General features: G+C 41.7%; 1 protein-coding gene across 2 annotated transcripts in view; it reads left to right on the top strand.

Moving 5' to 3' along the window:
* Positions 1 to 14,234, top strand: part of TRAPPC3L (trafficking protein particle complex subunit 3L) — a 135,939-nt gene extending 121,705 nt beyond the window's left edge. Inside the window, exons 5-6 of one of the 2 annotated variants that reach the window (XM_075200643.1) lie at positions 12,127 to 12,312; positions 14,009 to 14,234. In XM_075200643.1, coding sequence (XP_075056744.1) covers positions 12,127 to 12,312; positions 14,009 to 14,128 — 306 coding nt within the window. In that variant the 3' untranslated portion in view covers positions 14,129 to 14,234. The remainder of the gene's footprint in view (positions 1 to 12,126; positions 12,313 to 14,008) is intronic. The other variant, XM_075200644.1, reaches the window with a different exon arrangement.
* The last annotated feature ends 1,378 nt before the right edge of the window (positions 14,235 to 15,612 follow it).

Below are 15,612 nucleotides of genomic sequence, written 5' to 3'. Positions count from 1 at the left end.
CCGCGCAGAGCTGGATTAAGGCTCTGGGGGGCCCGGGGCACTTTAGACAGGGGGGCCCCTAAGGTGCACTATGGCTATAATTTTAGACAAATACACAGACAATACTGTGCGCACTACTGTTAGATGCACACAGCTCTGCCTTCACCAGTAGTACAGTGTGAAGCGGGACATACCTCCCAACTGTCCTTGTAGTTGGACCAAATCCTGACTAAGCAAGACAGTCACCCAAATTCGGGACTGCCCCACCAGATTCAGGACAGATGGCAGACTGTCCTGCTCTCTCCTACCTGATCTTGTCACTGTCACCACCTGTGGCTGCTGGTGTCTTAAACTCAGCTGTTGCTTGTGTAGATCCTGGAATGTTCGTGAAAATCTAAAACAGCCCTGGCATTAAATCAATAGCACCCACATTTAATAAGTATGCCTCTCTCCCTGCAAATAGGCCTGAATGTAAAATTAAATAAAATTAATAGTATACAAATTTAATAATAGAACTGTTTCTCCCAACTAGCCCTGACATTGAATTAATAGCATACACCGGCGGTTCCCAAACTGTGTGCCGTGGTGGCTCCCAGGGGTGCCGCGGGCCAGTGGAGGGGGACAGCGTGACAGGAGGGAGACAGCGTGACAGAGGGCAGAGGAGGGGGACAGCGTGACAGAGGGCAGAGGAGGGGGGACATCGTGAGACAGGGCAGAGGGGGCAGCGTGAGAGAGGGCAGAGTGTCTGGATGCAGTGGGGGCAGAGTGTCTGGATGCAGAGGGGGCAGTGTGTCTGGATGCTGAGGGGACATTTTTGCATACAACTAAATAAGTATTTCTGTCCTGACCTAAATACCTATTACATTTTTTTGACCCAACTACTTCTAAAACAGGACTGCTCAGTAATTATTTTGGAGGGGTGCCTTAAAAAAATTATTGAGACTCTAAGGGTGCCGCGAACTGCTAAAGTTTGGGAACCACTGGCATACACATTTAATAAAAAAAACTCCCTCCCCAAAAAAAACAGACCATTAATAAATTAATAGTATTCACATGTAACAAATAAACCCATTTTACACAACCATTGCTGTCAATTTATATTTTATATTCACATTTAATAAGTTAGCCCTCCTTCTCCCCAAACTTAGACCCAAATTGAATAATAAATTAATAGTCCCGAAACCAGAACAGCATTTAATTAAATATTCCACCAACACCAGTAAAATAAATATATATGATGGCATCCATCATTAAATAATTAGTCCTCATGGAAACTGTACCATTAAATTAATATTATTATTTTTTCTCTCTCTCACCACTCTGCCTCTCTCCCTTTCCACCTCTCTCTAGTTCTCTCTCTTTTTCCCATTGTCCTTCTCTCTCTCTCACTGTTCCTTTCTCTGCCACACTGTCTCAGCCTCATACTCTCTCCCTCTCGGTTTCTCACTCTCAGTTAATATAATATTCTTGAAATATAACTGAATAATATATTGTACATTTTGTACACTTAGCTTTCTTCCAAGTCATACACAGAACAGTTATGATCGCTATTCAAGCAGAAGAGGTCCAAGACAAAGGTGCTATCACTTTTTTTTGACTCACCTAAGATTCACATCTAACTCCTGTGTGTCCGGCTGTGAGTCTCTCTCCCCCTCCCCTTCTGACGCAGCCGCGCACCTCTCATTAATACAAACCCTCCCCCTCCAGACGGACCAGATCCTTGTTAGCAGTCTAGGTGTACAGCAGCACCGCGGCTGCTGTACATTTTAGATCGCCGACTTCTCTTTTCTCAGCCGGCGGCGGGGGGCCCTCAGAGAGAGGGGGGCCCGGGGCACGTGCCCCCTGTGCCCCCCCCTTAATCCGGCCATGGCGCCGCGGCACCCCTGGGAGCCGCGGCGCACAGTTTGGGAACCGCCGAGCTAATTTAAGAAATATATCCCTGACCTTTATGTCCAGATTCACATGCTCAATAGCTGTAAACCTAAGGCTCTCCTGATCAGATCAATGCCTTGGAACAATATGATTCTCCACATTAGCCTGCACATGTGTTCTGCATATGTTTTAAAATCCATCTCTTTAAATGTCTTTTTTTATATATTTCTACCTGCACTCTCATTCTACTAAATGTATTATGTTTACAAATTATATTAGAATATATCTTTTATATTTTACTATTGGTTACATCTCAAAAAACTATAACAATGTCTACATACCTTACAGTGATTGCAGGGCTCTTATTCTCGTGAAACATTTCACTATAGATGATCCATGTCATTCTTCAAAAGACTAGCCTACAAATAAGATGTCAAAGTACTGGCTCACTTAAAAATCATAGCAGGTTTGTCAGGTAAATGGTTTGATGGAATAGGATCAAACATCAATAAAGGCCAATGTTTGGCTAAAATTCTCTTAATGGTTTTCTCCCACTGATTATAATTTGTAATTAAAAAGGAAAAACATTTCTCCACCAGTTTTCTTTGTAACTCCCTTAATTTTATACTTAAATAAACTCTGCATATCCATATTTTTGGCCGTCCTCAAGCTCTGACCAAAAAGTGACCTAGGGTGGATTGTTCTTCATATACTTCCTCCATACTTAAATCCTTTAGTGGCAGGTAGAGTTATCTAGATAGCAAGTGCACTTCTTTAATATGCTTAAAAGTATCAATATGATCCACAATTGAGAAATGTTTTAAGTCAAGAACCAGGTCTAAAAATTCAATTGTTGATATGGTTTTTGAATTGATTCCCCATAATACACCATGGGAGTTGTGTGATTTAGATGACGTCTTAGGATAATAGAGATAGTTAATATATGGACACTGATACATATGATAGAAAATACACATAGTGGAAACCTATGTATAGGCCCTGAATACAAAATAGCATGTTAGACAAGTTTGAGGAGTGCAGCAAAAACACGCAGGAAGTCCAAATAAATCAGCTAGTTTAGACCAAAATATGTCCTAGGAAACATATGTAAAAACTAAAAAATAATTAAAAAAACACACAATAACATTTACATCTACATTCTGACCTGCATTGTAAAGGTCATATATTGAAATCAATATAAAGAAAACCTAAACCACTTTACTACCTTAGTAGCTGTTTGATTATGCTGTCATAAGAATCAGGAGGATGTGTTGGACTGATATCTTTAGGGTGATGATGAAAAGACCTTTTTTTGCTGAACAGTATGTGTGTAAACAAGAGGAACTGGACTCGTCTGTGAGGGTAGTGCAACAGGGTGTACTAAACATTTATCTGGAATGGCACGGATATATAAAAAATGTTTTGAATTATTATTAGAGATGGTCACTGACCCCCGTGTTTTGGTTTTGGATTCGGTTTTGGATCTGGATTACCGTCGTGTTTTGGTTTTGCAAAACCGCCATTGCGTGTTTTGGTTTTGTTTTTGGTTTTGTTTGGTTTTGTTTTGCTATTTTTTAGGAAAATCCATGTTTTTGGGCCTAAATTAACCCAATTTAGTGCTCCAACTGTTTTAGAGACAAGTAATCTAATTGTTGAGGTAATAAATCATCCAAAAAAAACAGTTTAATTCTTCGTTGGTAGGCCTATTCTACACACAAAACAGATTGTCTTCCTCTCCATCTATGCATATTGGCAATGCAGCCATCGTCTTTGAATGTATATTACACCCTACACTTATAGTTAAATATGTAAAGAAATGGAAAAAGCCAGTTTGGTTTCTGTCTCTCAAGGCCCCCCTCCACTTGTATAAAATACCAAAAAATTCAGCCATTATAGACTGTACAATATTAATTGACATGGAGAAAGACAGTTTGGTTTCTGTCTCTCTAGGCCCCCCTCCACTTGTATAAAATACTAAAAAATTCAGCCATTATAGACTGTACAATATTAATTGACATGGAGAAAGACAGTTTGGGGTCACTCTGTCTCTCTAGGCCCCCCTCCACTTGTATAAAATACCAAAAAATTCAGCCATTATAGACTGTACAATATTAATTGACATGGAAAAAGCCAGTTTGGTTTCTGTCTCTCTAGGCCCCCCTCCACTTGTATAAAATACCCAAAAATTCAGCCATTATAGACTGTACAATATTATGAAAAATGGACAAAGCCAGTTTAGGGTCACTCTGTCTATGACACCCTACCCTTAAGGATAAATTGCCCTAACAGCAGCCTTTCAAGATGGTATGTGATATGGAAATGCCACAAGTCCCTTTCCTCTTTGGGGGTAGATTGCACCCTACACTTACATAGAAAGTTTTAAAAAGATGTTATCGGCATCATCTTCAGCTTAATCCTCACCCTCATCAGTGTGTACGTCATCATCACAGACTATCAATTCATCGCCGCTTGAATCCGCCATTAGAGAACAGTCAGTGCTTGGATGTCTTGGATGGTGAAGGCCTTCCTCGTGGAAGATGTAGTTCATTTTTATAAACATCATTTTCTCCACATTTTTGGGAAGTAACCTTCTACGGCGATCACTGACTAAGTTCCCTGCTGTGCTGAACACTCGTTCAGAGTACACACTGGAGGGTGGGCAGCTTAGGTATTGCAAAGCAAGTTTGTACATGGGTTTCCAAATGGCCTGCTTTTCTTCCCAGTAAGGAAAGGGACTGTCTGACATTTCCATATCAACTACCTCTTGAAAGTAATCCTCCACCATCCTTTGCATGTTTATACTCATATTGGATGGAGTTATGGGCAAAGTGACACATTTTTTTGAAAAATCCTTCAAACCAGCCCAGATGTTAAATTGTTCTGGTCTGCCCCCTGTGTCTTCCCTGCTTCTTTTTTGGAAATTTAATTTTTTACGAGCAACAGCTTGAGAAAGTGAAGGAGGACACGTCGTCAAGCCGAGGCCCAGTTCAGCGGCCAACTTGCTGAGCAATAGCTCCTTGCAAAAGTTCACATCTCGCTCATTTACAAGTAAAGACTCAATGTAGGTTTTAAACCTTGGATCAAGCACAGTGGCCAAAACGTACTGATCCGAGTTCAAGATCTTAATAACTCGAGGATCATTGTTAAGCGAATTAAGTACTTGATCGACAAGGCCAACATACTTTGCTGAATTGCTTGCTTTCAGCTCCACCTTCATTTTCTCAAGCTGCTTTTCCAATAGTCTAATTAAAGGAATGACTTGGCTCAAACTAGCAGAGTCTGCACTGACCTCACATGTCACAACTTCAAATGGTTTCAGCACCTTGCACAGCACTGAAAGGATTCCCCACTGTGCAAGAGTGAAATACATCCCCCCTCCTTTCCCAATGTCATGACTTGTGCAATATGCTTGGATGGCTTTGCGCTGTTCCTCCATCCTCTGAAGCATGTACAGGGTGGAATTCCACCGAGTTACCACCTCTTGCTTAAGTTGGTGGCAGGGCAAGTTAAACTGCTCTTGGAGCTGCTGTAATCTCCTACATGCTGTGGCTGAATGCCTGAAATGGCCTGAAATTTTACGGGCCACCGAAAGCATCTCCTGCACCTCCCGGTTATTTCGTAGGAAGCTCTGCACCACCAAGTTGATGGTGTGAGCAAAACAGGGAATATGTTGGAAATCACCTATCTGTAATGCTCGCACTATATTGTTGGCGTTATCTGAAATGACATACCCTGGGGAGAGTCCGAGTGGTATAAGCCATGTATCAATCACATCTCTCAGTTTGCGTAACAAATTGTCAGCCGTATGCCTGTTAGTGAAGCCGGTGATACAAAGAGTGGCCTGCCTGTGACAAATGTTACGTAGTGGTGTACATGCTGCTGCTGTTCCTGCTGGTGAAGGTGAATGACCAACCCAGTGGGCTGTCACAGTCATATAGTCTTTGGTTTGGCCACTTCCACTTGTCCACATATCTGTGGTTAAGTGAACAGTGGGCAGAATGGCATTTTTCAGCGCAATCTCTACATTTTTACACACTTTTTGGTATAGTTGTGGAATAGCTTTACGGGAGAAATGGTGTCGCGATGGAATTCTGTAATGCGGACACAAAACCTCAATTAACTGTGAAAAACCAGCTGCGTTTATTGTGGAGATTGGACGCAGATCTAACACTAACATTGCAGCCATGGCGTCTGTGATTCGCTTGGCGACTGGGTGACTGCTGTCATATTTGCTTCCCCTCGCAAATGATTGTTTCACAGTTAATTGCTGAAATGTAGGACTGCTCATTTTATTAACCTGCCTCTGGGATGACGATTCACCCCCAGCAGCAGCAACAGCAGCAGCAGGACTAACGCTTTCTTCAGAGGAATCAATAATAGTGCCGGAGTCATCCAGCCTTAAGTGGGATGCCGGGCTAACTCCGAGCGCTACTGAGGATATTGATGAGGATGGTGTGGTGGGTGTATTTTGTAGCCGTCGGTATGTCGGTGAGCGGAGGGTCTTAGCTGATGAGGGAGTGCTTGTATTCTTTTGGGAAGAACTTTCAGCTTTTCCCAACACTTTGCCATGAACTCTCGTTAAATGGCGTAACATAGACGAGGTTCCAAGATGGTTAAGGTCCCTCCCTCGACTGACTGTGGCTTCACATACACTACAAATGGCTATACAATTGTTGTCTGGATTTGGGTAGAAATAATTCCACACATAAGAAGTGGATTTTTTTGTTTTATGCCCAGGCATGACAATGGCCTTTTTCTTGTCACATGCCAGAACTGCTGCCACTGGTGCAGGACTTACACAAACAACCTCATCCTCATCAACATCCTCATTAGCGCCCTTGTCGCCTACACAAATCTCCCCCTCATCCTCTTCTAATTCCAAAGTGGCATCCTCAATTTGGGTATCACCGGCTACACTCGGGCTATTAAGGCACACATCAGCAGAATGCTCACGATTAAACATCCCACTGTTGGATGGACTCTCCACAGGGATTGTTGTCATTTGTGAATCAGAGCAAATATTCTCCTGTAATGCCTCACTGTTATCTTGCAGCTCGGCTTTGACGCGTAACAGTAGTTGTGCACCAATTGTAGGCTGGGTAACTTTTTGGGATCTGCCACTAATAGCCAAAGGTGAAGGCCTCATTCTCTCTTTGCCACTGCGTGTGTAGAATGGCATGCTTGCAATTTTTTTTTTATCGTCACTTAACTTTTGCTCAGTTACACTTCTTTTTCGCTTCAATACAGTAAATTTTTTTTTGGTTTTTGTTTTTTGCACTAATTTGAAAACACTCTGTTGTTTGACATCGCCTTGGCCAGATGACGTACTGGGAACACTAACATCAGGACTGGTGACAGAACCTGGTTGCTCATTCAGATCATATGTGGACTGCTTTGAATCCATTCTGAGCGCAAACCACTGGGGAGTGCTAAAAATTATTTAGTAGATACTGCTGACAGTTATGACTTTTGACAGCCAGAAATATTAATGCACAATTAGGGAGGACACCCCAAAAGCACTGAGGAGTGCTAAAAATTATTTAGTAGATACTGCTGACAGATATGACTTTTGACAGCCAGAAATATTAATGCACAATTAGGGAGGACACCCCAAAAGCACTGAGGAGTGCTAAAAATTATTTAGTAGATACTGCTGACAGATATGACTTTTGACAGCCAGAAATATTAATGCACAATTAGGGAGGACACCCCAAAAGCACTGAGGAGTGCTAAAAATTATTTAGTAGATACTGCTGACAGATATGACTTTTGACAGCCAGAAATATTAATGCACAATTAGGGAGGACACCCCAAAAGCACTGAGGAGTGCTAAAAATTATTTAGTAGATACTGCTGACAGATATGACTTTTGACAGCCAGAAATATTAATGCACAATTAGGGAGGACACCCCAAAAGCATTGAGGAGTGCTAAAAATTATTTAGTAGATACTGCTGACAGATATGACTTTTGACAGCCAGAAATATTAATGCACAATTAGGGAGAACACCCCAAAAGCACTGAGGAGTGCTAAAAATTATTTAGTAGATACTGCTGACAGATATGACTTTTGACAGCCAGAAATATTAATGCACAATTATGGGGGACACCCCAAAAGCGCTGGGGAGTGCCAAATATGAAGAAAAAATAATAAACCTCTATCCTCCTCTCTGCACTAGCGATTTTGGTTAGAGCAATTGCAAGAACAATATTGTATTCTCTGTCCCTGCTCTAATTAGCCTATGACTACACCCTGCTCTCTCCCTCTGTCAAATGGCGATGGATTGCTGTGGAGGCGTGTATTTATAAAGTTGAAGTATCGCGAGAACCGAGCCCCGAGATCCGACGACGTCACAATGACGTTCGGCCTCGATTTGGATTCGGAATGGGCGGGAGAGTACCGAGCTGCTCAGCTCGGTACTCGGATACCCAAAGTTCGGGTGGGTTCGGTTCTCGGAGAACCGGACCCGCCCATCTCTAATTATTATGAATCCTGGGTGTGGCACTCAGTGTCTCCACTTTCAAATTTCTTCATCTTAACCTGTTCTCTCCTGGCAAACCCGGGGGAAAATTTAAGTGGAAACACTGGTTGGTGATGTACGTGAACATGGAGTAAATGCAATGTGAATAGACAGGCGAATCTAGCATAAAACTATGATAACGAGTGACACTATATGCAATGGAGACACAGCGCGTCATAAGGAAAATTATATGTGAAACTCCTGTTTTTGCCAACTGAGCTATGAGTTCATATATGCAAGTATGTGGAACAAAGATTATAAATAAAAACATGAATATCTGCCACACTTATCCATAAGGGTTGACTTTTTTTAAATTATGAGCCAATGACACATGCGTACCCCTTAAATGGTGCTATAGGCATAATTGTAGCATAGCTGAAAAACAATTAAGGGGAATGCTAGATAGGAGAAGGTTGCAGTAGTCAAATCAGGAAATGGTGAGAGAATGGATAAGAGTTTTGGTTGCATCTTGGGTAGTGTATTCTGGCAATAAGATGGAGGTGACAGGACTAGGAAAGAGGCTGGACTTGAGGAATAAAGCATAGGATGGAGGCAAGTGTGACATCAAGACTGTAGGCTTGGGAGATCAAGGAAATTGTGAGGTTATTGCTGGTGTGGAAGATATGATGAAAGGTGGTGATTGGGAGGAGGATAGAGGATAATTGATTTTGTTTTGGACATGTTGAGCTTTAGGAAGCATTGGGACATCCGTGTAGACATTTGATTACATAAGATGACACAAAAGGAAGAAGTCAGGCAAGGAGAGTGTCACTCACCGGACTGGGAGTGCCATTTCTCCTGTGTTCAGGAACCGTGGCCGTCCGCCATCCTGAGGGTCTGCGCATGTGCAGCCCTTATTAAACCTTCAGTACCTGTTGCTTTTAATTGATTGGATGATCAGGCAACCCTCCCTATTTAAACCACCTGTGATCATTACCTGGTTGCCTGATCTTGGAGTCTCATTTCCCATGAGCCTCTGAAGGTGTTCCTGTGTTTCCTCGTGTATTCAGCTCCAGCTGATTCCCGTCTACTACGTTTGTGGTTTCCAGACCACTTCAACTCTCCTGTGTTCATCGTGCCTGCACTCAGTTGATTCCTATCTGCTTCTACTACCGGATTCCAGACCGCCTCTACTCTCCCGTGTTCAGCGTGTCTTCCCTCCGCTGCCTCCGCTACTACTGCCGGATACCAGACAGCCTCAACTCTCCCGTGTTCATCATGTTTCCAGTTTTACTTACTACTGCTTCCTGAGTATTGCTCTGTTGATACTGGTTACCTGCCGTGCGCTGCACCAACCTGATTACCGCTTCCATCCTCCAGTGGTTTCTCCTCCTGCCGGCGTTCAGCCGTTCAGGTATCCCTACACGTCTCACTGACAGCCTGCTCTCCTGAACCGCGGTATGCATACCTTCCATTGACTTTGCTTTTGTATTGCATATCCGTCTGGACTGTGTTGTGTTCATCTCCGGAGTCTTCTATCTACTGAAGCTATTGTGACTATTGACTTTGTGTCCTATTACCTGGATCGCTCTAGTGACTTTGTATACTTCAAGCAGCGCTTGTCAGTTATTATTGTATTGTGGATATCATCGTGGAATCAAGTTCCGTGTGCCCCGTGTATCCTCTGCATTACATTCATCTCCTCGTGTCCCTCCTCACATATATATAGCAGTGGTACAACTTGCTGACGCAGACCACTGACTCCTGTTTCCCTGTGACACCAGTTTCTAGTATCCTCTCACATAAGCAGTGGTACAACTTGCTATACGCAGACCACTGACTTCCCCGTTACCTACTTGCACCTGGAATCCATTCCTTCACTATAGACAGTGGTACAACTTGCTATATGCAGACCACTGACTCTCACTACCTCCTCGCTACTCCTGGACATTCCCCTTCACTATAGCAGTGGTACAAATTGCTGTACGCAGACCACTGACTCTCCTCACGTTTACTGGTTCCTCGTGTACATTCATCTACTCATTACCAGTTGCTGCTAGTCATAGACTTTCTTTGAGCATTCTCTCACCATCTGCTGATTCTCCTGTTCCGTTGTCACCCTGCTACCAGAGAACCATAGTACCAGCTATATTACTCTGGTAAGTACATCATCTGGTGATATCCTGGGCAAAGACTCCTAGTGCCCGTGACAGAGAGGTAGATTTGTGTCATGATCATAGAGGTGGTACTGAAGGGCAAACTAACAATTTAGCTCACCAAGAGAATAGGTGTACATTGAGAAAAATCAAAGGACCAAGAACAGTCTTTTGGGACTCCAACAGATAGTGGTGATGGAAGGGTGGATGTGCCAGAAGTAGAGACAATAAAGAAACAGTTGGATAGGTAATCAACAGTGTTGAAAGCGGCAGAGAGGTTCAGGAAGATGACTATGGAGAAGTGACCCTTAGAGTTTGCTGCAAGTAGATCAATGATTACTTTTGTGAGTGTAGTGAAATGTTGGGATGTCTAATTGCAGAGAGATTAGAAGAGAGTTGTCACGGAGAAAGTCAGATAGGTAGTTGTACACTAGTCACTCAAGTAGTTTGCAGCCAAAAGAGGAGGAGAGAAATAGGATGGTAGGTTAAGAGAGACTGGGTTGAGAGATGGCTCTTTTAGGATTGGTGAGGACGATGGAAGTGTGCCAGTGGAGATAGACAATATGAAGAGGTGTTCTAGCAGTAGGCATTCAGTGGGAGACAGGTAGCTGAGAAGTTTGGTGGTATAACGCAGGAGGGGGGCAGTTGGGTGAGATGATGAGGAGATGAATACGAAGACTTTGTCCTTTACTGGAGAGAACGAACTGAGGGTGGATTAGGGAGAGTAAGAGCAGGAGGTTGGGGTGGGGGTATTTGACATGTTGATATATATGGTATCAATTTTGTCTTTGTAGTAGGTGGAAAAATCATGGGCTGGAGGGAGGAAGGCAGAGAAGGTGCAAGTGGGCAGAGAAAAGAAGTGAATGAGGCAAATGGGTGTTAGGGTTTACTTGGCAAGAGAAAGGGTAGATTTGCAAGATGAAAGGATGAATTTATAGTGGAGGCAGTTAGCTTTAGAGCAATATTTTCTCCAGTGGTGCTCAACAGTGTGGAAGCACTTTTGCAGGTGACAATTCTATTTGGTGCGCCATTGTTGAGGTTTGGATCATGGCAGGCTGAATCGAGACCGCTGAAGGTGTCCTGTGGTATCTGGCGCCAAGAAGTTAACAGCAGATCCTTGTAGCTTGTGAGGTGGGGTCTCCATGGCGCCGTCTTGTTTTTCCAGCACCTCCTACAGATGCTCGATGGGATCGAGATCTGTGGAATTTGGAGGCCAAGTCAATACCTTAATCTTTTGTCATGCTCCCCAAACCATTCCTGAGCAATTTTTGCAGTGTGGCAGGGTGCATTAACCTGCTGAAAGAGGCCACACCACTGTCATCAGGGAATACCATTGCCATGAAGGAGTGTACTTGGTCTGCATCAATGTTTAGGTAGGTATGTGTCAAAGCAACATCCACATGAATACCAGGACCCAAGCTTTCACAGCAGAACATTGCCCAGAGCATCATACTGCCTCTGTCGGCTTTAGAAAATCCAGCAAATTATTTTACATTCACCTGCTTATCAATTTCATTTTTTCCCCATTGTATAATATATTGTGTATAGTTTTCTGAATAGTATTTCTTTTTTTCTGTGTTCATTTTTTATATGGGGAAAGTCACTCATTTTAAGATGCTAGCTAATGCAAATATTATTTATGTGTTATTGTAATCCTAGGTGGCCTTCAAAATGTACCTCGGTATCACCCCTTCTACAATTGGTGGTAATGCTGGTGGAAATGAATTTTCCCTCATACTGGATAAAAATCCTCTTTCCGAGTTTGTTGAAGAGCTTCCCACTGGCAGATCATCACTGAACTACTGTAACCTCCTCTCTGGAGTCATAAGAGGTGCTCTTGAAATGGTAGAGTTTTTATAACTAGGGTTAATAAAATATTATATGTGGATTGATACTGTATTCCATTCAAACTGCGCTCATCCAGTCCCTCCTACTAATCAATGAAGTCAGCACTTTTCCACATATCACTGGGACACCGCAGACTACTCTCTTAGAAAGGAACGTGTGATCATTCAGGTGGCAGGTTTACTTATTTTGTATGGGAGTTTTGAAAGCTTTTCCAGCACTTTAGAAATCACTGGCTTGTGGTCCCCTGTACCCCCTGCCCAGCCAGTGGGTCTAACAAAGTGCCACGGTGCCCAGAGATAGCAAATGCTCAGGTATCCCCCTTCCCCATTGGTGCAAAGTGAGCATACTGCCACAAAGTGTCTGCATGCTACCAATAGGGGTGTGGTCAGCGTTTAAGCTAGGTGCTTAGAGGCTTGCAGGTCCTAAGCCTCGCTCTAGCCTTCAACTCTACCAAAGATAAACAGATGATGGAAAATTAGTTACAGTGATATACAAGTATATCAAACCAGCACTGCTAAAATCCCACCTTCAACTCTAATACAGGAGCCCCCATCATTCCTCATCCCCCAGCACTCTTATTCATCACCCCCCTTCATTATCTTCCTTCATTACTCCTCAACCCTGTTACTCATAACTACTCCTTAATTATTTCCTTTAATCAACCTCTCCAAGCCCTGTTATTCATTATCCAATTAACTATTTCTTCACACCTCTTCATTAACTTCCACCCCTTTATTCATCATCCCCCTGCCTTCCTTTGTTATCTGCTGCAACTCTTTCTTACATAGTGACAGGTATGAGAGCTGGAGACAGTCCCTGCATCTTATCACATGATGCTGCAGCTTCCAGGCACTGGAAGGCTTGGAGCTCTGTACAGTGATGAGGTCACTGCTGCATTGCTATCCCAACCGATCAGTTACTGAGAACTGCAGCATCATGTAATCAGATGCAGGGACTCAAGCTTTTCTACCTGACTTGTTTAATATAAATTAGCTAAATTATTCCCCATCCTAGTGTAGTGGGATGTAATATGGGCTCCACTAGAGTGATGTGGATTCATAAGAGATGCCCCTCGTGTAGTAGGGCGCATCATACTAAATTAACCACAGCCTACTACTGGGGTCCTAATCCAGAATGGAATAGGTGCTTCAGCAATTACAATTAGACACCAGTCTAGTTTCTGGCAACAACATTATCAATGATTTATTTCCTTAAAATAACCTTCTTAGCCCTTACAAATCTTTTTCTATAAGGCAAACTTGGTCCCCCCCCCCATTTTTCTTTCTATATATTTTTATTTCTTTGGTCAACTTTGGACCAAAATAGAGATTAAGATCTTCAGATTACTAACTGGGTTATTACTGATGAAGTACTAAGCAGTTTATTTTGGTAAAATATTGTATTATTAAGTGGGGATCTGTGGGGTGTTATGCATTTATAGGGGTTAGGGGTATTGCATTTCTGGGGTTTGGACTTTTATTTCCTGGTTACTTACTGCACCTATTTGGTTCCATACCACATTAGATGGCTGGCTAGTAAACTAACCCATCATGTGATGTGTAAAAAGAGTGACAATCAGGGGTATTTTTTTTTATGCCATCCTGTTAATAAAACGGCACCATTATAGAAAGATGTGGCTGTAAAATTTATGTTATTAGTGAAAGTTACTTATAATCATACTGTATCTTTTCAGATTCATTTACCTGCTGATGTCACTTTTGTTCAAGACAGACTAAAAGGAGATGATGTCACTGAAATAGGAATAACATTCCTAAGAAAGACGGATGAGAAAAAAACAAAGAAAAATAAGTGAACAAACCTTTGAGACACCAGAAGAAACGTTATTCCTCTAATCTATAGAGTATATAGCTGAAGAAATGCTGAAAACCATGATGTTTTTTCTTCATTTTTTTTTTAATTTAAACCTTATTTAAAATTAAATGTTGAACTTCTATCATTTGTTTGAACTGTTTGATATCAAATGTGTTGACTTGTGTTTATAAACATTTATATTACAGTATCATCATGATAAAGGCTATTACACATAAAAAACAAACAAAAAAAAACCACAAAAAACACACTAACCCTTTATGTTGCTCTCACAAGCACATACTTTTTTTTTTAATCTAGTGTGGTTGAGTTACTACTTACAAATATAGTAAAAAGAATTAAATGCAGTGCTCCCTCTTTATACCGCCAGCTTAAAATAAAGGCCAAAGGTGACACTATAAAAAGGGGCGCTTTATAAACAGAAGGAAATTATGGACAGAAAAAAGCTTTTTGTAATATGTAAAACTATAAACACCTTATGGTAAGGGTGGAATTATAGTGGGGGCGATTTTGAAGATTTAGCACTATATATAAAGCAACACGGACAAATGTAGCATATTTATTGCATTAGTAAAGACCTTTTATCCTGGCATAGGTGTACTGCAATTCAAAGCACCTCATACCGTTGAAGATGGGACTGCAGCTTGCTAGGCAGTTAGACTGTAGCCCGTCGACCGAAGGAATAATTAACAAATTAAGAAAAATGCTTAAGTGCAGCGTTTTTCCTGTTTCATCTTCTTTTCTGATGTCTTATCTTTTATCGTGCATATGCTTCCTCTTTGCGGTTAGGGTACTCACACAATTTAGTACATCAAGGTGTCACCTAACCAGAAAATGAGATATTCTAATAGGAGGGGGAGAGTGCATGTTTTAGCATTCACTTTCTCATTTAGTGCGAGACTTTTTGGGTGTGCAAAACAAATTGATTTTTCTTATGCTCAAAATTTGAGGTGATAGATCGGACCTGGCTATCAATTTCAATGAGACAAAAGCTGTGCATTTTATGCATAACAATGCATCTATACGGAGTACATAAACTAATGCAATTAAAACATTAAACTGTGCAAATGGGACACATGAAATAATTACAGCCTTAAAGTCCACTTATGATGATCAGTATTTTAGGAGAAAAAGGTTGTAATGAATTAAAGGAGGTGCTTCCAAAAGCAACAGTAGGTTGTAACATAAATTGGCAGCAGACATGACTTTAAACTAACTTGCTTGTTGAATGGGGTTGGGTACGTTATCCAAATGCTTGGGATACAAACACCCAGTATACCTACAAAAAAAACACAAGCACTTCAATAACGATATATACTACACCTGCAGATGACACACACACACAAACAAACAAAACCAGCCACAGCCTGCTATACTTTACAGGTTAATACAAAACAGTTAATAATAAGACGTAAAAAAATAAGTTGCACAAATAAGTTTCAAAAAATAGGAAATAAAATTAACTTA

The sequence above is a fragment of the Mixophyes fleayi genome, chromosome 3, assembly GCF_038048845.1.
Source record: "Mixophyes fleayi isolate aMixFle1 chromosome 3, aMixFle1.hap1, whole genome shotgun sequence".
Lineage (NCBI taxonomy): Eukaryota > Metazoa > Chordata > Amphibia > Anura > Limnodynastidae > Mixophyes > Mixophyes fleayi.
This window is presented reverse-complemented; position numbering and strand designations above follow the sequence as displayed.